The 20,970-nt window shown below is 35.7% G+C and overlaps 2 protein-coding genes across 2 annotated transcripts; both read right to left on the bottom strand.

Moving 5' to 3' along the window:
* Nucleotides 1-10,008: 10,008 nt before the first annotated feature.
* On the bottom strand, nucleotides 10,009-11,661 carry LOC140120507 (oligodendrocyte transcription factor 3-like). The gene has a single exon (XM_072139524.1). It carries the CDS (start codon nucleotides 11,531-11,533, stop codon nucleotides 10,724-10,726), a length of 810 nt encoding a protein of 269 aa, XP_071995625.1. The 5' UTR covers nucleotides 11,534-11,661; the 3' UTR covers nucleotides 10,009-10,723.
* Nucleotides 11,662-15,905: 4,244 nt separating this feature from the next.
* LOC140120506 (oligodendrocyte transcription factor 3-like) lies at nucleotides 15,906-17,424 on the bottom strand. Its single transcript, XM_072139523.1, has one exon. The coding sequence runs from the start codon at nucleotides 17,243-17,245 to the stop codon at nucleotides 16,448-16,450; it is 798 nt and encodes a 265-aa protein (XP_071995624.1). The 5' UTR covers nucleotides 17,246-17,424; the 3' UTR covers nucleotides 15,906-16,447.
* Nucleotides 17,425-20,970: the final 3,546 nt, after the last annotated feature.

The raw sequence follows: 20,970 nt of genomic DNA, 5'->3' as shown, positions 1-20,970 counted from the left end.
TAACTTTTCATTATACAAACAATAACATTTGTTTGCAGACAACCCTTTTAATGAACTACTTGACCATCTCCTTGACCAGTAATAATCATCCCCCATAAGGTCTCTTTCTCCTGGTGAATTTGCTCCAAAAAAAGGCGAAGACGGTTCCATAGGCCGGAAAGTTCATGGCGACAATTTTTTTGTGATGCGAACGGCATCATCCTCATGTTTTTTTTCTTAAAGAAAGAATGATCACTGGACAATACTACAGTGAGTTATTGGACCGCTTCGACAAAAAATTGAAGGAGACACAGCTGTATTTGGCGAAAAAAAAGGTGCTGTTTCACCACGATAATGCACCAGCACATTCATCCGGAGTTGTCACCACCGCCAAACTGCATGAATTGCTTCTGCACCCCCCATATTCACCCGATCTGGCTCCCTATTACTTTTTCTTGTTCCCTAACATGAAGATTTAAATGGCTTGCGGGAAAAAAATTAGCTCAAACAAGGAAGTCATTTCCAAGACCGAGGTGTATTTTGGAGAGTTTGGACAAATCCTATTTTTTGGAGGGGTTGAAAAAACGGCAGGGACGGTGGGAGAAGTGTTTCTTTCTAAAAGGGGACTATGTTGAAAAATAAAAAATAAAAATTTTGGAAAAAATGGTGTCTTCTTTTCTAACACGGGTACTTATTGAACTGCCCTTGTAGTCTAATTTAAGCTTAGTTTATAGATTTATGACTTTGAACTTTGTTCTTGTAAAATGCAGAATACAAATGCATACCCAAGTGGTCAGCATTGATCTGTTCCATTCATAAAAGGTTTTATAACTTTATGATAGAATAAGTTTTTCTTTCAATTCCTAACCATTTTCAAGATATGCAGTATGTATACAGTGAATGATTAGGAATAGACTTTTTTACATTGCAAGACAGCAAAACCCTTGCATAGTACTGCTCTTAGCTTAGAAGGGGATAGAATCTTTCAAGCTATCTATCGATGTATCTAACATATTACCTATTTAGGGGCGGACTGGGAATTTAAAGTGGCCCTGGAAAAAACTGTAAAAGTGGCCCCATTCAGTTGGTGGGGTCAAAACAAGTGGGTGTGGCCTTGTGATGTGGGTGGAGTTACTAAACTCCATAAAAACTGTTTATAGATGGTGTAAATCAACATGTACACTGCAGAGACTCATTCTGCCTCCTTGTAAATGAATAACACTTCTATTTTAAGAGCACACAACTTAATACTGCCATATATGTACACTAAAAACATACTCTGATAAACAAGAATGTAACTACTATAATACTGCCCCAAGTAAAATATATTGTAATACTGCCCCCTGTGTACAAGAATATACCTACTATAATACTGCACCCTATGTACAAGGATATAACTACTATAATACTGCCCCCTATGTACAAGAATATAACTACTATAATACTATTCCCTATGTACAAGAATATAACTACTATAATACTGCCCCCTTGTACAGGAATATAACTACTATAATACTGCCCCCTATGTACAAGAATATAACTACTATAATACTGCCACCTATGTACAAGAATATAACTACGATAATACTGCCCCTATGTACAAGAATATAACTACGATAATACTGCCCCTATGTACAAAAATATAACTACTATAATACTGTCTCCTATGTACAGGAATATAACTACTATAATACTGCCCACTATGTACAGGAACATAACTACTATAATACTGCCCTCTATGTACAAGAATATAACTACTATAATACTACCCCCTATGTACAGGAATATAACTACTATAATACTGCCCCCTATGTACAAAAATATAACTACTATAATACTGTCTCCTATGTACAGGAATATAACTACTATAATACTGCCCACTATGTACATGAACATAACTACTAGAATACTGCCCTCTATGTAAAAGAATATAACTACTATAATACTGCCCTCTATGTACAGGAATATAACTACTATAATACTGCCTCTATGTACAAGAATATAACTACTATAATACTGTCCCCTATGTACAAGAATATAACTACTATAATACTGCCCCCTATGTATATAGCCTGCCAGCCCCTGCCCCGGTGTATATAGTCAGACAGCCCCTGCCCCCGGTGTATATAGCTTGACAGCCCCTGCCCCCGGTGTATATAGCCAGACAGCCCCTGCCCCCGGTGTATATAGCCAGACAGCCCCTGCCCCCGGTGTATATAGCCAGACAGCCCCTGCCCCCGGTGTATATAGCCAGACAGCCCCTGCCCCCGGTGTACATAGCCAGACAGCCCCTGCCCCCGGTGTACATAGCCAGACAGCCCCTGCCCCCGGTGTCTATAGCCTGCCAGCCCCTGCCCCAGTGTATATAGCCTGCCAGCCCCTGCCCCAGTGTATATAGCCAGGCAGCCCCAGTGTATATAGCCAGACAGCCCCTGCCCCAGTATATACAGCCCCTGCCCCAGTGTATACAGCCAGACAGCCAGTCGGTCACCCCTCTATACAGCAGCCCCCTGTATACATCAGCCCCCTGTATACAACAGCGCCCCGTATACAGCAGCCCCCCGTATACAGCAGCCCCCGTATACAGCAGTCCCCGTATACTGCAGCCCCGGTATACAGCAGCCCCCCGTATACAGCCAGCCCAGTCCAGTACATAAAAATAAAACACATGAAACTCACCTTTCCGACGCCCCGACGCTGCTTCCTTACCTGATCTAGTTAGGCCGCGGTGACAGCTCCGTACGCGCCGGCGTCGCACAGACCATGACGTCAGCCGCTTGCCGACGCCATGGTCTGTGCGACGCCGGCCCGTACGGAGCTGTCACCGCGGCCGGACTGGATCAGGTAGGGGCGCAGTGTCGGGGCGTCGGATAGGTGAGTTTCATGTGTTTTTAATTTTGCACCGGCCCCACCAGTAGAGGACCGGCCCCGGACTGGCCCGAAACCAATCGGCCCACCGGGATTTCTCCCGGTGGGTCTTATGGCCAGTCCGCCCCTGACCTATTTATCTTTCTATGTAATCTCAATGCACATAACGATATAACTGTAGATTGTAGTGCCTGATATTTTACTGTACCACACCATAGTGATATGTACAATGCAATGGTTATGGATGATGTTAACATCATCACTGGTGCTTAACCCCTGTGTAGTCTTTAGTGTATGCTGTTGTGAAATCTCCCCTTGCATTGACTTCCATTCGAGCAAAAATCATGGCCAATTGGAAGCCCCGAAGTCTGCTAGCAGGACCTAATGTAGTAGCTGTCAGTTTTAAACTGGGAGCCATAATACATTGCAATAATAATAATAATAATAATTCTTTATTTATATAGCGCACACAGATTACGCAGCGCTGCACAAGTATATCAAATTGGTCCCTGTCCCCATGGGGCTCACAATCTAAACAACCTAACAGTATGTTTTTGAAGTGTGAGAGGAAACCGGAGTACCCGGAGGAAACCCACGCAAACACGGAGCGAACATACAAACTCTTTGCATATGTTGACCTGGGTGGGATTCGAACCCAGGACCCCAGTGCTGCAAGGCAGAAGTGCTACTCACTCAGCAATACAAAAATTACAATACAAATTGTTCATAATGTTTAAAAGTATGAAATAAAACGTCAAAATTCCCCCTTAAAATCTTTTTTTTGAAACCAACATTTTACTTTGTAGAGGTAGGATGCAAATACAGCACATCATACATGGTAATAGATAAAATAGATACATTGCAAAAAGTATTACATATGTGCCTCCACCCGACACCACTTATTTTCCGATTTTCCTCTATAAAATAGCACAAAGAAACAAAAGACGGCAACATAATATACCAACTGATATGGGGTTTTTCTTAAGATTAGTATACACTAGTGCAGTGATGGCCAACCTATGACACGCGTGTCAGTGCTGACACGCATAGCCATTTTCAGTGACACGCGGCCGCCGGAGAGTTAGGTTTCATCCTCGGCTCCTACACGGCCAGGTGCAGTAGCCGGGAGGCTGAGAGATTGTCCAGCACATTGTAATAAATAGATGATGTGGAAAATCCCCATATACTGCCATACTGTAGTATACTGTAGTATGGCAGTACATGGTAGGATCAATCACACATCCTAGGGTTAAAGTACCCTAGAAGTTAAATAATTATACATATTTGTTATTTAAACTATAAATATCACAAAATTATGGTTTTTTTGTCAAGGTGACACACCACCCGAGTTATGCTCGGTTTTTTAGCGAATTTTGACACACCAAGCTCATAAGGTTGCCCATCACTGCACTAGTAAGTGTATGGAACATGGGATGGGGGCAGAGAAGTGGGTAATAGGGAAGGACCCCAAGTAGTGAAGGACACAGCAAATAGCTCAGTGATCAGTGCAGCTATGTGCGTCAAGCTAATATAAGTAGGTATATTATAACGACATTCCTTATTCATTGACTCCATGTTGAATTTAGACCTTCAATCTTCCCAGAGTGTTAAAATCATTTAAAGTTAAAAAAGAAAGAAAATGTAAAAACCTCACGTTTGTTATTACTGCATGTGTAACAACCTGAACTATAAATAAAATCTCTATAAGCATGTGTAAAAATGTCTCCTAAATAGTCCAATAAAAAGTGATCAACAATTTCTGTAAATTCCCTAATGATTTCAATGAACATTTTCCAAGTACAGCAATGCAAAACTAGTGATTTTCTTAGTTTATATAATAACAAAACAAAGTAATATATACATTTGGTATCTTCAGAATTAAACTGACCCACAGAATAAAAGTGACGAGTTATTTATGTCATATGGTAAACATTAAAGTGCTAGAATAAATTAGATCAATTATTCAATAAGGCAACCCAAATATAGACTGCCATAAAGTACAGCCCTTAACTAGCATTATACATAGAAAAAATAAAAAATTGAAGAAGTTGACATTCTAAAAGGAAAAAGTTGCTGCATCCAGAAGAACAGAAATGGCTTTGTCCTTTAGAGCCTTGTGTTTATATGTTGTATATGTGAATGTATTTGTTTATGTTTACGTGCATGTATTTGGCATGTTTATTGTATATGTGTATACTGTATACAAATGTTATCTCAATGCCTGTATAGCTTTCAGTGTTCATATTCTGTTTCTAATTCTTCTGATGTTATAGACATAAAATGAATATTTAGAGCACCAAATGAACATATTTTTCATATCATTGCACAATGCACTAATGCCATGGCAGAGTATACAGATTCCTTTTTTCAATGTAATTATGCCAAGCACTACACAAATAGCATAGATATATCTGTATAGCTGATTTTTCTAACTTTTGCTACAAATATAAATTCTAGTTATCCCTGAAAGATGCAAGGATGTGAGTCGGCAATCGGCTAGCTTCTCCCTCATGCACGTGGATAAAAAGAAAGTATGCACATACAAATCCTGGCACCTCGAGGTTGCAGTGAAACTTCTTTATTCATCAATTAATGTAGCAATGATAGAGAGAACACATTTTGCTCACCCTGAGCTTTTGTGACCTGACAAAGGCACAGGTCAGCCGAAACACTTCTGTAAATGCAGTTTTTTAGCATTAAATAAGGAATATAGAATTTTTGCTGCAACCTCGACATGCCAGGATACACGTGCCATGTATTTACATGAATTCCTGAAAGATGGCAGGCATTTTACTTTAATTGCAAAGGGGCACTTTATTGTCTATATCCATCCCTGAAAGCAAAATACTATTCAAGATATTTTCAATTGGAAAAGTAATAAAACTGTTCATTGAAGCAAAGAAATACTGGCACATTGTGAATGTAGGCATAATGCAAGGTAATGGAAGAGTAATATGTATTGTGAGTTTTGCCTAACAATCTGTAACCAAACACCAGATAATAGGATCAGCCGGATGAGTTAAATATGTTTTTACTTATTGCTGGGATTCATTAAAATAAACATAAACATTTGTCTATAGAATCAGGTGATGATTGGCTTATACTTGTCTCAAGGGGGACCGGATAACAGCTTATGCACCTGCCACCTAATTCAGTCTAAAACCTGACAGTTTCTAGGAGTGGGGCAGCATAATGAAGTTCATTCAAGCTGTCACTGAAGTCAATAACTTATCCTCAACTGCTTTTGTGTGAGATGGGGTTGTGCCTCTGATCGGACAGAGGTACTTATTCAAGAGAAATTTATTTTCAATTGCAACCCCTAATACCACTGGCACATGCCTGGCTTTGACGGAGGCTTTGGCTCAGGGCTAAACTATTGTGAAAGTTAGTACCCATTGTACGTGGTCTTTGATCTGACAAAGCAGCTTAACAAGCTGGTTAAGAACTGTTTCAGATAACAGGTGTGTCCTTTGAGGACACACAGACATTTTTCAACTAGACTATGGGACAAAGTCAATAAGTATCTACATTTGTATACTTGTTTGGGGTGATTTATGAAGAGCTCTAGATCTGCTTGTGTTTTTCATCCTCCTGCCTGTAATACTTAGTACCTCTGGTGCTTATGTCAATGTAAGGAGATTGACAGTGTTTGACCGGCATCATTATGAAAATTAAGTTAACACTTTCATTATTTTTCAGTATTAAAAGCCATGAAATATATGTGTGAGCATAACTATGTATGTTTATATATGAGTAGTATGTAATGTAGGGCTTTCATGCCAGATGGGATTTTTTACAATACAATACAATATTGTACCAAATGTACACCAAATGTTAGTCATGTAAATTCAGATTTCATATATATATATGTGTGTGTGTATTTAAAGGACATTAATTGTCCGTTATGTTAATAATAAACTGTTCCAATCCTTCCCAGCTTCCTAAATGATTGAATTTAGTTCACTCATTTAGTTTTAGTACCATTTTTGTGATAACTTTTCATATCCTCCATTTGATATCTTTCATGTAATCCGACTTTTCTAAAACTTGCTATGAAGAATTTAATAAATTGGATTTTTTATACCGTATGTCTGCTAGAGCACCTCTAGTGGAATCATTCAGTTTTAACATTAAATAAACCATAAACATGCTTTAGAAAAAAAAAAATTTAAGTTTATTGCAACAGAAAAATATGTTCAGTATATTAGTGATATTTGGTTTTGCTCTTTTTTATTTAATAGATTGAAAAATAAACTTTCCAAACATTAGGGCTAGGGTTACATTTAGATCTGACTACTCAAATAGACATGACTACTATAATGCGAAAAAAATGTATATATTATCTTCATATTTTCATTTATTTCAAGCGCCAAGTATGTCGATCACTGTGGTAACTATACTTTTACCTATTTACAGAACCATAAAGTCATTTAACTTGAATGCATTTGTCTAGATGACACCAATAGAAATGTTGCAATAAATAGTTACATGCTTCATGGTTCTTATACAACGGTGTTAGACACAGATACAATGAATATTACGTTTTTAAACCTTTTTCAATAAAGTGCAGGATTTTATATTTTCACTTTTTGCCTGGATGCTTGATTCCTTTTCTGATTTCTCCCTGTTAGACACAGATATCTCCCAAAATAATGTAAACACACATATATTCATGTAAATTTGTCTTGGCAGTCAATGGTGTACTAAGTAATATCTAAAGGGTTGAGTGAACTGCAAAGGTTTTAATATTTAAAATTGATATAACAAATATTTCATGATTTTGTCAGGTAAAATGTTTTGGCACTAGATATACCACAGCCATGTTTTGGATCTGCATTGAAATATGTGTGACATTAATATGCAAGGTGGAAAACAACGGTTGTCCTATTATAAATAACTTTTAATGGGACAGTTTCTATGTTCATTTATTTCCTCATCTTTTGACATTAATGCACTAAATAATAAAGAGATAATCTTCATGTATTATAATGGAAAATTGGATTGTTAAGAATTAAAAAAAAAAATAGAGCAAAACCTTCTCACGTGAAATAAGATAAACATTTGTAATTTTGGTTAGAGTACCATGGATTCCTGAAAAACAGCATTGTTTAGCACAATGCTACATTTTCTAAATGATCAATATACTGTATGTAAGAAAAAATTTTTATGTATTCAAGTTTTAAACTTCTGAATTAAATTACCAAGAATATGTACTATATATATATATATATATATATATATATATATATATATATTCAATAATGTTGTAATGTTTGGCTGAATAATTATTTTTTAATAGATTTAGTTGAAAGTGTTGCTTAGTGTGTACTACAATAAATGCATACTAATAATTGAATTTTTGAATTTTAAAGATAAAAAACAGATTTGACTTTTCAGAATTCTGTCTTTCTAAGTTTTAGTTCTTTTGACATTACAAAGACTGATATCTAAATTTCTTAAAGCCAATTTTTGAAAGTCAGGATAATGTTAATTATCAAAATATTTGTTTTCAGCACTTTTAATTTCATGGAAGATGTTCCAAATATTAGTAATTTGAATGAATGAAATTTGATGTTAAGTAAAAGGATTGAAATATAATAGTTTTTTAAATATATCAGGATAAATTGTGTATTTAATGCTTTTTAATAAAAAAAAAATTCTTTTCCTACTCCGACTAATAATATGTTTTACAGTGTATATGAATTAATAAAATTATAAAATAAATAATGAAGTGAATCATTTAAAAAATTATACATTAACAAATACTTTTGATAATAACATAAATAATAATTCAATTTATCCTAAATAACATATTTTTTAGTTGATCTAATGATCTTAAGCAAGTATGTCTTAGTACAATATAGATACTAAATGCATGTTATAAGAATAAAGGTATCTATAATGTGGTACACAGTTTAATTGTAGTACACCACGATAACAGTGGATTAAATAAAATTTAAATTTTTCTGCATGATTTTATTATCAATGATTATCGATAAAACTTCAACTTCTAATTTCAGATTTTTCTAGCTCACTTGTAGAAACTTTTATGTAAACTTCAAAGAATCATCCCAAGAGTCCAGGTTTGATTTAAGTGATTTTCACACTATCAATGTGTTGGTTATAATATTAACAGACAGTATCCAACCCTCTGCTTCATATAAGATGGGGCGCATCTGTTCTCATTTACATAAGTGTAGAGGAGTCCTTCTAATGGTGAGAAAGAGTAAAGGTTACATTGTATTTCCTGCCAATTTAGTTGAAAACACCCCCTTTTTCAATTGCTGGTCATTACTTTTCCAAAGAGAAATGGAAATTGAGACTGTGCTCCTTAAATTGGTGACAGATCATAAAATGCTGATGTGTATAAAACCTTTGTAATGTGTGTTGATAAGAATGGTCTACACTACAGGAAGTGATGAGCAATTCAGTGATATCCTAAGAGACTTCCGTATGCAGGTGCTCATGGTATCAGCAATCCCTTATACTTGTTTATTTCAGATTCACTAAAAATATCAACAGCTATTATATCTGCTACATTAATGTTCTCCTTTGTGTAGTATATATGACCTACTAGATCATTTGAATGAGTGAATACTTGAATGAATTGTTGAATCATCAGGCCATAGACTTTTCTAAAACTTCACATAAATATATTCTTATTGTCTGTGTTACCATGTTTTGTAAAGTACATCTAGATATGTTTAAAAAATATATATCATTAGACAAGAATGGGGTCTTTTTGTAAGCAGTATTCAAATGTATTGGTTAGATTTGGGAAAGCTAATAAATTATAGTAAAATGCATGTAACCTAATTGTAAAACAGAGCTCCAGAAAATAGCTTGATATTGCAGGCGAATGAGCTAATTGGTGCACTCTAATCTTTTACTGTGAACATAATCATCATCCAGCAATTAATTACCACTCTAGGGGAAAGATATTGAGTTCATTACTTGTGCCATAGCCTACACAGGATTACTGGAAGAAGAAAAAAGAATACCCTTAATTATGTCTCATTTTATTGCATAGTCTCAATAAGTTTGAAGTAAAAAACAAACACAAATTATGTTCAAATATTTCCTTTTATTTGAAACAGAACAAGTTCATAATAAATAGTTTATAATTATCAAGAATATATAAAAATAAAGACACATGCTCTCTTAGAGGCCTAACAAAATAGTCTCAAGCAAATGCTCAGAAACTAAATAGAATTGAAAAGAAAAACAAATTGTAACAGAAATGGTTCTGAAAGGTGGTCTTTTCATAAACCTGGTACAAAGTGAGATACAGACTAGGTCTCTGTACACTAGTTTAAATAGTTCATAGTGACAGTTTAAAACTGGACACCAGTATAGCATTTGCAACAGAGTCTGATATCCTTCTACAATGAACATTCACATTGACACCAAAAATTTCAGATTTCAAAGAATTCACTAATATAATCCTTGTTACAAGGAAAATTGTATGGTTGCCAGGCAAATGTTTCCACAAGACTCACTCCTAGCATGCATGGTTCTTTTTGGTGTTCTGATGGAAATGACATAGACAGTTAGCGGACAGCGGATGTGCTCTATACTTTCTATTGCAAGTTTGTTAACAATCCATTTACCTGCAGTTGATCACATTATGACAACAAACTTACATATAAATATTATCACAAGAATTCACCTAATCTTTACCATGTTGTTTTTTACAAATCAAAAGTGATATTAGTAAAACTAAAATAATGGCAAAAATAATACAAAATAAGCATGCATGCAAACAGGATATTTGTCTGCGCCTTCCTCCATCACCAGAAATATATATTTATATATGCAATTAATACAAATTGATGAAAAGTGATAATCAGCACTCAAGTCTCTGCTGTAACTGATATTATTTCAGTAGGTCCTTAGTTTCTGCAGCGATCCTGTTCAGGCTGCCTGACAGAGTAGACAGCTGTGGTGGTGGTGGCATCTGACAGATAGTACAAGGACAAGGAAGACCTGCCCAATGCTGAAAACTGCTGCCAAGTGGGAGTGGTGGGGCCGAAGAAGTTTTCAGCAGTGAATGTGTAGGTCTAATACTGCCAATTCCTGGTAGTGATCCAGAGAGACTGGATGTGTTATTTGAAGCCAGCGCACTGCCCAGGAGGGGATGCACCTGATGCACAGCGTTAGGAGGATGAATTGGGTGAGTGGCAGCATGTCCCACAGTCCCACAATGAAATGCAGAGTGATGCCCCCCATAGATCTCACCCACTAGCCGCTTCATTTCCTCCAGTGAACTTGTTAGCATCAAGATGTAGTTTCTTGCAAGCAGAAGAGTAGCAATTTTAGAAAGTTTTCGCACTGATGGTCCATGAGCATATGGCATGACTTCTCTCAGACCATCCATGGCAAGGTTCAGGTCATGCATTCTTTTGCGCTCCCGGCCATTGATTTTCAATCTGAGCTGCTGCAGATCTTGCTCTGACAGTTGCTTCTTGATTTTATATTTGCTGTTGTCTCCTTCTCCTTTAGAACTGTGCATTGTGAGAAGTTCTTCTGACATCTTCTGCATGATGTCATTCTGGGTAGAGGATACAGAGTTCATTCTGTTGTCCTGATGATGATGGTGATGATGATGGTGGTGGCTTCTGAGATACATATCATCCATATCTGGTGATGATGCTCTGCTGGACATTGAGCTGGAATCAGAATTCATTTTACAGTAATTATTAATGTTGAGGAGTTACTTGGATCTTGATAAAAGCTCTCTGTCCTCTCTAAATTCAATATAGAGAAGGAAATAGAGTTTCTTCTCTCTTTGCCAGGTAGTCAATGTGAGCTGTGAATGCACTGCACACAATCTGAAAACTGGAGCGCATTTATAGAGCTACTTCATAGGAGACAGACAAAAGAAGCCCTCCTTTCTATAATGGACTTGCTAGGATGACGTGCCATTATTCAGGGCGGTACGTTTGACTGTCTCATTAAGCATGAGGCCCTATTCATATTCATTGTGGTGCCTCCCTGGGACATCTTGGTCAGGGAAATACAAAACCCTGTGAGTGACAGACTAACAACACACTGACCACTGCAGGAGCTGCCCTAGACCGCTTCCTACTAACAGCTTATTATGCAAATGTACAGTACTAGAAAATGTATATTCATCAATACTTTTCCCACAAAATATTTATTTTATTAATAATAAACTTCTTCGAAACTACATGCATATACGTCAACAATAATATTAAAAAAGGTGTTCATGAATTTAAGTGTGTATGTATTATTTATGTATGTGCAAAAATACTTAACAAACATAGTAATTATATAATTAACCTGTAGGATTTATAATAATTATGAACATAAAGATCTTGAAATAATTGTAAGTAAAATTTAAAAAATGTATGTATTTGATTAGTAAAGGACACTACCATGTTAAATAACCTACCATCATCCACAATATATTGGTTCGAGATCTATTATTTGGTTCAAGCTCTAACTCTGTAATTCCTAATAACTCAACATTCCAAGGCGAAAATTATACATGAAGAGATATATATTAATTTAACTATTACAAAAGTGCCCTCCCTATCTTGACCATTTATTACAAAAAATGTAGTTATTGGTTGATATTATGTAAGTTATATATTAGTACTCTATTACATTTGTCTCATGTAAGACCATATATTTGTATTACAGAAGGTAAGTTTGATTTTCATAACTACTAAATCTACTTCACGCAATAAAAAACATAAACAAAGATGAATAACTATATAATGTACTAGTTTTGCTAAGACAATTTTGATACTTTCTAACTCACTCTTTACAATTATTTCCATTCCCCACACTTTATTAGTGTGCTCAGAAAACAGTTCCATACATTTTTGGTAAACTATGTATTAATAGACTGTGTTTTTACTCCTGATCCCCTGAAAATAGCTCATGGAATGTGCAAGCCGCAGCTCATGATGCAATGCCGGGAGATGAAGTAGTCTGAGAGGCTTTGATTCACTGGCCGTTGTTTCATCTCAGCATTATGCTGTGGGATATGTTCTCTGAATGAAGGAACATTGAAGAATTTAAGGATGAAGAATTTGTTAAAGTATTTTAGAACTTTATGGCTATTAAAGGACATAAACCTCATACAACTCTTATAGGTACCTATGAATATCACTCAAATCTATATCTGTACCATACATAGAAATTGTTTTTAACATACTTTTGGTACTGGACACAATTTACAGTTTTCTTAGAAAAATCATTGAGATAGTTTATGAAAATAATCTTACTAATTGTCTAGATAACATTCTATGTTTAAGATGAAAAAGGCTGGAACTGAATTAATAAAATCATATAGAAATCAAATCATATAAACAAGTATTAAAGCTTTGCAAGGATAAAGTGGACAGAATCTGCCACATATTAACTCTAAACTCCATTTCTCTAGGAGAAAAAATTATGATGGAAGTGGTGAAAGATTGGAATTTAACTAAAATTTTTATTTGTGTACATTTCATACACTTGTTGCTATTTTTTGCAATTGCTTATTGGAATGGTAAAGCTATAGTTTTGTTGTATCATTTTTTAAGTTGTTACGGCACTGGTCATGTACACACATTTATCTTTATTTTTCTTACTTTTTTCCTGTATTTTTGAGACTTTTTTGGCGCATTGCAATTTTTGTGCCTTTTTGGGAACATTTTGAAAGGAATTACATTTTATCATTTTAGATTCTCTAAAATTTGAGACATTTTTTGGCGCAAAAAACTCCAGACTTAAACCATATTTAAGGAAAACTTAAGTACTTTAGGGAGACTTAAGGGAAAATGGAAAGAAATGACTTGAGACATTTGTGTAACCTTTTTGAGACAAATGTCTCACAAAGAGATCTGGAAAATATAACCCATTTAACACAAGGAAGCAGTGAGATTGATAAATTACCAAAGTAGCAAATGGAAAAAAGACAGATGAAAACTAGCCGATAGATACGATAAATGACCTCCTATATATTGGAAATAGATACCAGACTGCTATATATTTTCTCCGAGTGATTTAGCTTTTATCAAGAAAGGTAATGTATCAAACGTAAATATCAAGGATTTTGAAAGCATCATGCTCTTCTCCTCTGCCGGCACTTACTTCTGAGCAACCACTTCTCTTTCATTAAAATATTACTCCAGTTTCTAGAATAAGACCAAAATAAGTTGTCTTTACCAACCAATCTCCATAAATATAATCTAGCTGTGAGGGTGAGGGAATGCCCTGATCAGGGACCTTATAAATTGTGTAAAACCACCAGAGCAGAGAGGTGCTAACAATGAGCAGTTCTCGCCCTGGCAAATCTGCCCCACTACATCATCATGTGACTGAACAGCATGTAATACAACGTTGCCCCTGTGCCAGGTCAGCTCGGTGCTGCGGAGGACTGTAGTGTAAATCACATTACATTTTCTTTTAGCAATTATCATTCTGATCTGAGGTGATGGGGTGTTCTCTTGTCTTCATAATGCTTGTATGAATACACTGGGGAAATATTAACTGAGTGAATGGGTTATGAAACTGGAGCTTATTGACATGAAGATCCATAAGCCATTCATAGAAATCAACACCAGGCATGTAATAATGTATAGGTAAAAATTTTGTTTCTCCTCAAATTTTTGAGTTTTCACAGGATTATTTGATATCTTCTTCATCAGCATCTGCAAGAAATCCATTGTGGCCTTAATGTTTGAAAATGTATTTGCAATAATGAACTAATAAAGCATTTAAATAGATACTATGAAAGAAGTAAAATTTTACTGATGTTTTATGATTTGGTTCAGTTTTCTAGTGGTAAAATTGGTACAATGAGTGGGTGTTTGACATTAACGAAAAATGTAAACTATGTATGTGAATCTGGAGCAAGGACAACATCATGTGCAGTTCGTGTGTTCTCAGGTAGGTTCAGTGGAACTCTGTGTATCTGTGATACATACTATAAACTTTTTACATTTGATTGTTCAACCGAATATGCTATCGAAACTTTCTGAAAGGAAAACAGAGATAGCGTTAATATAGCAGTTTTATTTTCGGTTAAAATAGATCACCACTTGTTAGTTTTTCAAATGTCTGTCTACATCCTAAGAAGTTTATGATTTGTTTGTGCATATTTTTTTTTAAATATTAATTTTTATTTACTTTTTTCTTTATTTCTTACCAAACAAAGTAATATACAAAAATTGTAGTCAAGCATTTAAATTTTACAGTTGTTGCTGAATTTCAAACATATGCTTCCTAAATGATAAAACCTTTATTTTTAGTTTAATTAGATGTAAGAAGTTCTGTTAGTACTTCTAAAGATTGTGGTGTTATGAATCTCCCTTTATATATTTCTAAATGTTTTTTTTATCTCATAAGTTATTGAGGCATCTGAAGGACTGAACATAATTATCACAATCTTCTGATGAACCTCTTTCTTAATGTGATCAAAACATTTCTCTGGCATATCAATCTGCCTCCAGCTGTACTTTCTGTTTTATAGATTTTATACACTTATCACACACAGTTTTAGTAAATGCAAGTTATAATGAGCTCTTTCCTCAACTTACTGTCATTATAGCTTTACAATTCAATGTATGGATAAATGTAACATATATCAATCATTGGCTAAGGTAAAATCTAAGATATAATATTTGGCTTAAATAAATTAAAGGGATACATGTAATGATAGTAGTGAGATAGAAAGATAGATAGATAGTGATACATAGATAGATAGTGATACATAGATAGATAGATAGATATAGATAGATAGATAGATAGATAGATAGATGTACATAGATAGATAGATAGATAGATAGATAGATAGTGATAGATAGATACATAGATAGATAGAGGTACATAGATAGATGTAGATGATAAATGATAGATAGATGATAAATGTTTTTACTTAAATCTGAATTTTACGTTTTAAGGGAAAAGAGCAGAAAACAATCACAAAAGTCCAGTGCAAATATTTCTTTATTTGAAACAAAGTAAGTTTTTAATAAATATATTCATACATATTGACAATATATAGAAAAATAAACACATACACTCTCTTTGAGGCCTAACAAAATAGATTACAGCAAAATTATAACAACTTCATGGTCATTAAGAAGAAAAATGAACAAAAATGCAACATTACAATTCAAAATTGTACAGAATATGAAACTGTAGGAAATGTTCATTTTTGTGTGGGTGTCTTTAACCTTGTCACTGCAGTGCTAAAAAAACATTGACCAGGTCTCTTTATATGTGAACAGTCACATTAGTAAAATCCTTGTTACAAGGAAATATGTTTGATAGCCAGGCACATGTTTCCATGAGACTCTCTCCTAGCATGCATGTTTTTTTCCACTTCTCTAATAGAAATGACGTATACATTTATGGTTCAAGCTTTTAGAGACAGCACACTCCTAGTCAATATATTTACACAAAATATTTATATAAAAACATTTTATCCATCTGATCTTTACCTTTCTGAGATGATAACACATATGGTGCAGTAAAACATAGCATGCATGCAACAGGATTTCACATCTGAGTCTTCTGAAATGCCCACCATACCACAAATATACATTTATAGATCAAATTATCTGTCTGTAAATTGAAATAATCACTTTAGCAAGTCCTTGCCGTCTGAAGCAATCCTGCTCAGGCTGCCTGACAGAGTAGACAGCTGTGGTGGTGGTGGCATCTGACAGATAGTACAAGGACAAGGAAGACCTGCCCAATGCTGAAAACTGCTGCCAAGTGGGAGTGGTGGGGCCGAAGTATTTTTCAGCAGTGAATGTGTAGGTCTAATACTGCCAATTCCTGGTAAAGATCCAGAAAGAACGGATGTGTTATTAGAAGGTACTGCACTGCCCAGGAGTGGATGCACCTGATGGACAGCATTAGCAGGGTGAATTGGGTGAGTGGCAGCATGTCCCACAGTCCCACAATGAAATGCAGAGTGATGCCCCCCATAGATCTCACCCATTAGCCGCTTCATTTCCTCCAGTGAACTAGAGAGCATCAAGATGTAGTTTCTTGCAAGCAGAAGAGTAGCAATTTTAGAAAGTTTTCGCACTGATGGTCCATGAGCATATGGCATGACTTCTCTCAGACCATCCATGGCAAGGTTCAGGTCATGCATCCTTTTGCGCTCCCGGCCATTGATTTTCAGTCTGAGCTTCTGCACATCTTGCTCTGACAGTTGCTTCTTGATTTTAAAATTGCTGCTTTCTCCTTCTCCTTTAGAATTGTGCATTGTGAGAAGTTCTTCTGACATCTTCTGCATGATATCATTCTGGGTAGAGGATACAGAGTTCATTCTGCTGTCTTGGAGATGATGATGGTGACTCCTCAGATACATGTCATCTATATCTGGAGAGGAGGTCCTGCTGGACATTGAGCTTGAGTCTGAATTCATTTTCTTCAGAATTATACTTGGAAGAAGATTTCTCAGGCCTTGAAAATTTTTTTCAGAAAATGAGTAAGAGCAGAAGTCTTTGATGTCCTCTTTTCTCTGTATGGAATGAAGACCAAAAGAGAGGGCCTTTCTCCTCTATCTCTTGCACTTTCCTCTAGCCTCCAGGTAGTCAATGTGAGCTGTGAATGCACTGCACACAGACTGGAAACTGGAGCATTTATAGAGCTACTTCAGAGGAGACAGACAAAAGAAGCCCTCCTTTCTATAATGGACTTGTTAGGATGACGTGCCATTATTCAGGGCGGTACGCTTTGACTGTCCCATTAAGCAAGAGGCTCTATTCATATTCATTGTGGAGCCACCCTGGGACATCTCGGCCATGGACCATCTAGAGTCAAGGAAACACAACCAAACCCCCCCCCCCCCCCCGACTGTCAGACTCAAAGCAAACTGCCCACTACAGGAGTTGCCTTACACCCCTCCCCAAATACTCAGCTGATTATGCAAGTGTAGAGTTACAAATTATTTAGGACAGAGACATATATACAGTACTAAATAAGTTATGTCACAAAGTATTGCAATATTATCCAGACAGTGTTGTATACAGTGATGTAAAATCAATTTCTTCTTCTCCATATACAAATGTATTTTCACACTTTATCACTTATTATTTATGCTACTTGACTAGATGACCACAATACAAAGATATATACTTGAACGATTGGTGGATAGATACTTCATAAATAAATGATGGATGGATGGATACATAGATAGATAGATGAATACATAGGCTCTCTGTTTTTTGTATTATTATTGAAAGTGGATTGTCAAAATACTATTGGGTGCTAACATCCACCATCCCTACAGTTATTACTTTAGTGCTGCTGTTTTTTGTAATTTTACATAGATGATAAGATAGATAGATAGGTAGATAGATAGATAGAAATAGTAGATACATTATTGCTTGATTGATGTGTGAAACCCCTCTACTTGATATTTTAGAAGGGCGCCCACAGTAATAACTAGTCATATTATTTTAGAAGGGCGACCACATTAATAACTAGTTATATTATATATATATATCTCCATGAGGATACAAAACAAGAAGTGCGTTCCTTTTCTACCTGCCATGTTTTGCCCTTATTTCTTTATGTCATTTAAAGGGTACCATCAGTGTTACTTTATATAAATTCAACAATGTTACATACATAATGGCCAATAATTCAGCAATATCTGCCCAATGCCATCATCCACATATCACTTGCCTAAATGCTGTTATTCATCTAATGATATGTAGCTCTCATTGCAAGCCCACTCAAAATCATTATTCTGCATGAAGCATAGGTAAATGTATAGTCCCCCAACAAAGATAGTAGCTGGTACATAATAGATGGTGTCATGCCATGTTACAGTGCAGATGCAAAACACATAGATTGCTCCATTCTAGTGTGAGGAGGTAGACATCATATGATTTGGTACCCAAACAAAAAGTGCAAAAAATGCACCAAAGGAAAGATACAATCATAAAAATTACATTATATGATAAAATTACAAAAATAGAGCAGGTGGACCAGATCAAATCTAAACAGGTATGTATACACAGAAAAACAAAGTCTGGTGTGAAACCTCCTCACAAGATGCATAACATGCCCAACTGTATTGAAAACCATATAAAGATGAGCGTATTAAATACAATACTGGAAACAAGGTGAAATATCCAGCGCCTAACCAGCATGATTGAGAATAAATATAAATAACGGTGAGGAAGTTCCAAGGACCAAACCAAACTGAAGAAGCATGATTTGGGCCCACTGGCAGAGACCCCTAAGACTCCTGTCCTGTGCCATATGTAACTATGCCTTCTCTACCTCTCAAGTAAAACCCCTGTACCCTACAACTGATTTCATTTTTCTTAAATCTGGTTCTCCGGTACTTATGTAAATGTTTGCAGTTCATATCAAGAGAGTTTTAAAATAGACACAATGCAGAATTATTTATATATGTGTCTATTTACATTTTCATTTTAATCTCAGAATAATTATGGCAGAGCTCTCTATTATGTGGTTACTGGGGAAGCTGCATGGATTAGCAACAAACTGCTTGGTGGTTTTGTTTTTTTTTAAAGAAATATGCCCTCTGCTGGCCATACCAGGGAGATGAAGTATATGTTTAGAAAGTGGAATGGACAGTACTTCAGTTGCTGAGACTGGTAGGATGCGAGAGCCTCACATTGTGGTTTCAAAGTAAATAATCTTCTGGTGCTAAAGAGATACCCATATTGATGAAAATATTTTTATTTATTTATTTATCAGTTCAAAGATAAAATATATTTTATAGATTTAACTATATATATAAAAAATATATATAAAAAGTATCTATTTGTTGCAATTTAGCAATTTTTGTGTTATTTTGTTGTATTTTTAAAAAGCTTCTAAAAAAGTGTGATTACAGTCAGTAGTAAAAAGGCAGTACAGGCAGTCCCCGGGTTACGTACAAGATAGGGTCCGGAGGTTTGTTCTTAAGTTGAATTTGTATGTAAGTCGAAACTGTATATTTTAAAATTGTAGATCAAGACAAAAAAATTTTTTGGCCGCAGTGACAATTGGAGTTTAAACATTATTTGCTGTAATGGGACCAAGGGTTATCAATAAAGCTTCATTACAGACACCTTACAGCTGATTATTGCAATCTGGGACTATAATAAAGCATTCAGAAAGCTTCACCAGAGGTCAGAGGAGTTCGTCTGTAACTATGGGTTGTATGTAAGTCGGGTGTCCTTAAGTAGGGGACCGCCTGTATTCAGACAGGTGTAGCACTGGACGTGTTCCACATTGTTCCCCATTTCACAATTGTTATCCCAATAATTTTTTGACACTGCATCATAAATTTCATAAAAACATTTAGAACTCCCTCTTTAACTTTTTGCATGCACCCTCCATCATAACTACTTCCATAGCAGTGGTTTGAATGGTATGCCAAGTACATTCACAAGCCCCTCCCACCACTCATATGGGAGTGGTTATGACAGAGAGTTTGTGCCAACTGTAATGACTTCACAGCTCCCTAAATCTGTTGAAAGCCAGCATAACATGGAACATCAAAGGAAATCCTGCGACCCACCAGTCCCAGAGGCATATTTGTGCAACTTACAGTTCTTACAGTTCAGAGAACCACAAGCCTGGTGTTCTGAAAGATGACATTTTTATCTTTAGCATAACACCAAAAATATTTCTAGGTACTATAAAAGGAGACTTTTTCTTACAAGTAAATGATAAGATTTCACAGAAAAGATGGAATTCTATAATACTATACACAGAGTGGACCATGCACAACCACCAAAACAAGGTAAACGTCAGCACACAAAGCAAGCTATAGAATATTCAAAGAGAAAAAGAGGTGTGCCAATAGACAAAATTATGTAAAAAAGTAATAAATCTTTATTTCAACAATAGAAAAACTCCATCAAGGCATGAAGGACAAGTTAAAAACAATTAAAAAACATACATGAGTCAAAATGTTTGGCACAACCAGGTAAGGTTCACCAAACAAACACCTCCTCCATACAGTGGAACCTGGCCCCTAGTATGATACAAGTACAATAGAAGGATGAATAAGGCCCAAGCTGTCTAATGACCAGAACAGATGAAGATAAATCTGGAGACTTTTTCTTACAAGTAAATGATAAGATTTCACAGAAAAGATGGAATTCTAGTCCCTGAGGGGGC

This window comes from Engystomops pustulosus, chromosome 3 (assembly GCF_040894005.1).
Source record: "Engystomops pustulosus chromosome 3, aEngPut4.maternal, whole genome shotgun sequence".
NCBI lineage: Eukaryota > Metazoa > Chordata > Amphibia > Anura > Leptodactylidae > Engystomops > Engystomops pustulosus.
Note: the sequence above shows the minus strand (reverse complement) of the source record. Positions and strands in the feature narration are given on the sequence as shown.

What these genes read in the sequence shown, in the direction of transcription:
- LOC140120507 (XM_072139524.1), bottom strand. Translation starts at nt 11,533, where the DNA reads ATGAATTCTGATTCCAGCTCAATGTCCAGCAGAGCATCATCACCAGAT.
- LOC140120506 (XM_072139523.1), bottom strand. Translation starts at nt 17,245, where the DNA reads ATGAATTCAGACTCAAGCTCAATGTCCAGCAGGACCTCCTCTCCAGAT.